Genomic DNA, 6,251 nt, shown 5'->3' with positions numbered 1-6,251 from the left:
CTATCTTTGTTCGAGTTTCTTGATTAGATTTAATCTTTATCAGTATGCTACTTATGTGATCTTAAGTTGTTAGTTTTGTTTCAATGATTATAATTTTTTTTCCTAATTTGTGTTTAATTTACGATTGTGATTATAAATTTTTATTATAATTTGAGATATTTATTATTTGAAATAAAATTAGTTGCTTCTTAAAAAAATACTAAATATTATTCTATTATACTCATTCAACATATAATAACAATGCAATATATGTTCTTCAAGGATGGATCCAGAGGGTTGAGATGAATGATTGTCTTGAAAATTTTAAAATTTTATATATTGTTATTGATAATTTATCCGTCCATTAAAATTTAATAAATTTATCTCTTGAAACATAAAATTATGCATCTTCTACAATGAAAAAAAATCGAACCAATCCAGAGTACATAGCAACCACCTAACACAGCACCTCAGGCAATGAAAAGAGATCAAATCAACGGTGGACTCAAACTTCGAATTGAACCAGACTATTATAGTTTGTGTTTAATTAAAACGTGTACATAATTTAATGATATATAATTATTTGGTCAAAATTAAGAATCTCATGGATGACAAAATATAACTGCACTATATGCATCTTTTATTTTCTGTCCTCTAATCTAAACAAGCTTTGCTTTCTGCACTTTTTCCTGCCGTCTTACATCACTCTGATCCATTAGGTAGCTCTACCATCCTCTGTCTCTTCCTTCCTGCTGAGCATGTCTAAATGCACATATAAACTCTGTCAATTTCAAAAAAAAATTAAATGTGCGACTACTATGGGACGATTATAAGGTAATATGTGTTTAAAATTTATCTTAAATTATTTGACATCATACACACCCTACAGAAGCAGTTGTTCGAACTTACACCCTCTAAAGAGAACAACATGTATGACATATATCCAAGGAGTAAGTATTGACCCTCCAAGTAGGGGTATATAAAACTACCAGATCCGTCGACTTGCCGATCCGGACCTAAAAAAATCGGGTAATTTTTTAAAAAATTTATCTGATCGGGTCGGGTACCCAGCCCGGCATTTTTCGGATCGGGCCCGGGTCACAAAATTTAGTTTTTTCGAGTACCCGGTTAGTTTATATATATATATATATATAATATAATATAATGAATTATTTATATTATGGATTATTAGATTTTGTATTTCGAACTTTTAAATTTTATGTTCGAATATTAGAGTATGTAATTCGAAGTTTTGAACATTTAAATTTATATATATATTTTTTAAATTAATAATTTAAAAATAAAAAAATCGGGTACCGAGTACCCGCAAAATACGGGTACCCGGTAACATCTAAGTCGAGACAGGGACCGAGAAATCACCGACCTGAAAATTTCGGGTACACACCCCTACCTCCAAGAACCCTCCAAACACATGTAAGAAATTAAAAAAAAAAAAAAAAAAAACCTGTGTCGAATACATATCTATAAACAACACTCGTATGCAAGTCCGAATAACATAGATATTGAGCTTAAGGTGAATTCTTACCTGATCTACTGTTGTACCCGCCATGCATTGCTCGACTTCGGCCTCTGGAAGTTTCAAAGCTTTCGTCAGCTCTTGGTACGTAGCCTGCATACTTCTCATCGACTGCCCCAAATCCTTGGCAATATTTAGAAGAAAAGTTTCAAGTTCCCCAATTTGATGAAGCGTTTCCTTAAAATGAGAAGCCAATTGAGCGACTGGTTCAATATTTTGCAGGATGGTTGGCTCCTGCTGATTGCAGCTCTTTTGGAGAGCTAACTCCGTCCCCGCTACTCTTGATACACACCGATTAGACTTCGTTGAACACCCAGCGGAATGTTTGAACTCAATAGACGGACTAGCCAAATCAACAAAAGTATCATTCGCTGTCAGAAATATGGTACTATGATCAGATGGATCCGTTGACACCAGAAGACTGAGGTCTTTCGGCAGATGCTTTCCAACTTTCTTCCATACCGGATTGTCTACACCGTCTTGCATAAAAGAAAACGATCTTTTTCGGCTTGAAGTCCCTAAAGAAACAGTCAGTAGTTGAGTATCGTGCCCAAGCGCATTTTGTGATTCTTCATCAACTTCAGCATTTGAATAAGCACGAGGGATTATGCTTGAACTTCCACCAACAGATATATTGGCATAATCAGAAACTACAATTGGATCAAACAAAGGTAATATACCTGTTGAAAAGTATAAAAAAAAACTAGAGTTATAATTTTTAACTAGCGGCTTTGAAGAAACAATAGAATTCATGTCTATAATCGTACTTACAGCGAAAGAAATGCTGAAGAGGAGGATCTGCTGCTAAGACCCGAGGAGGGAAAGCAAGCCTTCCAGCCCAACCATGAACACAGCGACCCATGATTCGAAGAGCTTTACCTGTCATCAAAACCGGAAACTTTTACCTGATTGCAGAAGCAGATGCAGCGAAATCAACGAATGAAGAATGAAACAGCTGCAATGCATAACATCATAAAGCAACAATTGAAAAACACACAAAGAAAAACCCTGCCAATGATGCCTACATCCATTTGATGAATTCCCAGCAGCAGACATCTGATTCTGGAACTCTTTTTGACGGGAAGGGATATCAGACCAAGACATTGGACAGGAAATACGGTGCCCTTTCCCTACCGCAAAATCGCTCGTCTCGACTTCATGAATAGAAATGTTTCTGGTCGAAGAACTGGGTACGGAACATTCATCCTCGCAACTACTGATATGTGGTGGCTCCCCATTCTGCGGACTCGATATTGATTGTCCTTTATCTATCTCCACAGACCTTGGCAATGAACTTGGAAAACTTTCAAACAGCAAGAAACCACACGATCCATGCCCCTATGTAATAATCATTATTAGACTCCAGTGAACAGTTCCAGCAATGATCAATCGGAAATGCAAAACAATATGATAAATAGTTAACTAGCATTCCTAATATGTTGATCAATCTCAAGACAATAAGAAAGAACAACAAATGCCATGGTCAGCATTATTCAAATAGATAAATACAACTAAAAATGCCATGCCTGAGATTCTCTGAGTTAATATTAATGTTCATTTATATGAAATGACAGATTGACAGTCATGGAGAATCTCGATTTAGCATCATCTGATTTTTTAAGATCAAAGCATGAGAACCAAAAATCTTGTTCCAGAAAACCAAAATTGCATTCCCACGCATATTACAAAACAATGTAGTTTAATTTAATTGTGGGTATAAAAAATAGGGAAAAAGAAAAAGTTCATCACCCAAGAACAAATTAAAAAAAAAACTTAAATGTCATCATTTCTAACAAAGAGAATTAGTTTAGTTGACATTCATCCTCGATCCCCAGATCTTCTATTGGAGTGCTTCAAACGACACAGTTGCTAAACAGAAACATGGCGATAAAAATGGCGTTATTATATTAAAAACCTCCAGTAATTATTTTTTTAAAATAACCCTCATGTCAGATTAATTAAAAAAACAACCAACGAAAGACTATTTCAAATCTTATAAAACGCGTTTAATTATATCACGTTTTATAAGACCTAAAACCATCAATTTTTTCAGATAAAATAATTTAATATAGAATATAGACAGTTTGAGGTTACTTTTTTTAAAAAATTAAAGGGATTTTTTAATATAATAACGCCAATAAAAACAACCAAATTTACCCAATTCTATTAACAAAACTTTGGAACTAAACAGAGATATGGATCTAAAAAGAATGAAAATTCTAACAAGATCAAGCCCACCCAGTCTCCAAAATGGAGGAAAAGATGGAGAGAAATGAGCATACCGTTCTAATACGGCATGTATAGTACTTAACATAGTTCCCGTAGCTGTCTTCCAGGAAATTGATCGTGCATGCTCCGGCGCCGCACCTGCACAGAGGTGCCTTGACATCCTCGCACCATTTGTAAAAATTCGGACCCGACCAGCTCCCCTTGGCAGCACCGCAGTCGCACTTGCGAGCATAATACCTTCTGCCAAGACTGACGTCGCGGCGGGAAACACAAAGCGTGCAAGCGACGCCGCAATGGCAACGCAGCACGGGGAAGTGGTGGGCGTCCGGCGGAGGAGTGGAGGGGTGAGACGAAGCATTCTTTGTCGGGGTAGTGGTGGAACGGCAATCTTGTGCCCAGTGACCTTGATTCCCGCACCTAAAGCATTTGTCTTTGAGCTTTCTTTCAGATAGTCTTGATGATGGCGGAGGTGTGGATATTGTTACAATTGATCTTGGATCCTGGCCTCCTCCTTCGCAACGCCTTTCAAATTCAGCTTCCATTTTCAGTTTTAGACCTTCTTCAAATTCAGCTAACAGATTGGAAAAGCTTTGGATCCATTTTATAAAGACACAAGCTTAGTTGCGAAGAAACAGTAGAAGTCTAAAATACAACTTATGCACGAAGTAGTTAAAAATTGTTGTTATTACACATCACGAATTCAAATATCAGTAATTATAATAAATGATATTATTATATTTTAGAATTAATCTTTAGCTTCATTAAACATAAGCAATAAAAGATAAAAAAAAATCTCAAAACAGAAAACTAAATAATAAAAGCACGGGACCCAAAACACAACTAGTGGAAACCAGCTCATCCCAACAAAAGGAAAGCCGAAAGAAAATAAACCCAGCTCAAAACACACTTTACCAAAAGGAGAAGCCAATCATTCGAACCAAACTGCCAAACCCAGATGAAAAAATGATGAAACGGACGACGCAGCAAGAAAAAGGAGAACTAGCGAGACCTTCGAACCAGAAAGGGCTATGGAGGATCCAGAAACCGAGAGCCCACTGCCATTTGCGCTTCCACGATCGGGGGCTTCTTCAACCCAAAACAGATCCTCTTCACTAAGATCATCCCCAGTAGCTAACAGGTTGCTCGACTGAGGGGAGAAACGGTAAGAGCATCATGCAGTTCGGCTTCCTCGCGAGGGAAAAATGATTATGAAGAAGCGTGGAGTCTTCATATTTAAGTTTGAAGATGCATGAAACATCTAATATCTTTGGGCTGGTAATAATTCACTCTAGATGAAAAAATAATCCATGATTGAATTATACTGAGAATTTTTTCCTACTCATTTACTCAGTCATTTAGCCAATGCAGCTCCCTACATTGTTAGATAAATAAATACAACTTATTAATATAATATTATATCTTTTTGAGATTATTTAATTATTTAAATTCATTTAATCAAGTTATGCCGTTAATATTTAATGAAAGTATTGATATGAGGTTAATAAAATAAGTATAATTAAATATTTGATTTTCAATATTTATGTACATTGTCAGTTTGACCATAATTTAAATTCAATTTAATAAATTTAATCTTCAATTAAATAGTGACATTAATAAATTTAATCTTCAATTAAATAGTGATATATGTCACTGTGATTAAAACATATTTTTTTACTTTAATAATTTAAATTATTTTATTTTGTATTTTAATTATATGATAACATGTGTCACTACTTTATTAGATACAAAATATTGAGAAAAATTAATTTACAACGGGGAAATGAACGAGCGACCTACAATTTCTCTAGGAGAAGCCTGAGCCCCTCACCTGCTAATAGCTTAAAGTTTTTTGTATGCAAGTTATTATAACTAATAGCAAAGAAAAAAAAAGAATTTAACATGCTCGTAAAGAGTTTCAAAATTAGGAATTTAAGAGGGAATGTAAACACCTTAGCAATTAAACCAAATCCTATATTTGGTTAAATTTAAAATATTTTCTATATAATCATTAAATTAAATTTAAATAAATAAAAAACAGTAAGATTTAAATTTAAATTTTTATAATTTTTCTATATATAATCATTAAATCTACCTTTTCAATGTAATCATTAAATTAACCAACATGTTCAGCAGTTTTCCTGAAATAAGACTCCTGCGATCTTGGTTCGACTTGGAACTTCCTGCAAAACGGTAAGCCATATCTTGGGAAAAGGCACAGCCTCCAACAAAGCATATAGCTAGTCAACGAAACCACTAACCTCTGGCTTTTGTTGAATTGATTCACCATATCATTATACCGAGTTCCCAGAAGCTCCAGATGACTAATTCAACTAGGAAAAAGAAAAAAACATTGAGGGACCAAATAAATATAAATAGTATATAAAATTAAGGGATTAAAATTATTAATTACATTGAAAAGATTAATTAATGATTATATATAAAGAAATTATAAAAAAAAGATTAAATATTACTTTTTTATTTTCTTAAAAAAGTCAATTTAATGATT

General features: G+C 34.3%; 1 protein-coding gene across 2 annotated transcripts; it reads right to left on the bottom strand.

Annotated features, from left to right (window-relative positions):
- Positions 1-453: 453 nt before the first annotated feature.
- Positions 454-4,401, bottom strand: LOC120209913. 2 transcript variants are annotated; one of them, XM_039208795.1, is made up of 5 exons: positions 3,799-4,401; positions 2,542-2,854; positions 2,288-2,395; positions 1,526-2,196; positions 454-760 (listed from the first exon to the last, which is right to left on the bottom strand). In XM_039208795.1, exons 1-5 carry the CDS (start codon positions 4,285-4,287, stop codon positions 695-697), a joined length of 1,647 nt encoding a protein of 548 aa, XP_039064726.1. In that variant the 5' UTR covers positions 4,288-4,401; the 3' UTR covers positions 454-694. The 2 variants fall into 2 exon arrangements, with proteins under 2 accessions (XP_039064726.1, XP_039064727.1); XM_039208796.1 differs by having other exon boundaries at positions 670-741; positions 3,799-4,391.
- Between the last annotated feature and the right edge of the window lie 1,850 nt (positions 4,402-6,251).

Source organism: Hibiscus syriacus, unplaced genomic scaffold, assembly GCF_006381635.1.
Source record: "Hibiscus syriacus cultivar Baekdansim isolate YM2019G1 unplaced genomic scaffold, ASM638163v2 tig00020837_pilon, whole genome shotgun sequence".
NCBI classification, from domain to species: Eukaryota; Viridiplantae; Streptophyta; class Magnoliopsida; order Malvales; family Malvaceae; genus Hibiscus; species Hibiscus syriacus.
This window is presented reverse-complemented; position numbering and strand designations above follow the sequence as displayed.

Excerpts from the sequence above, each read along its gene's own strand:
- LOC120209913 (XM_039208795.1), bottom strand. The coding sequence starts at position 4,287 with ATGGAAGCTGAATTTGAAAGGCGTTGCGAAGGAGGAGGCCAGGATCCA. Across the intron at positions 2,855-3,798 it reads ATACATGCCGTATTAGAACG|GGGCATGGATCGTGTGGTTT; the intron begins GTATGCTCATTT and ends ATTATTACATAG. Across the intron at positions 2,197-2,287 it reads TCTTCAGCATTTCTTTCGCT|GTATATTACCTTTGTTTGAT; the intron begins GTAAGTACGATT and ends ACTTTTCAACAG.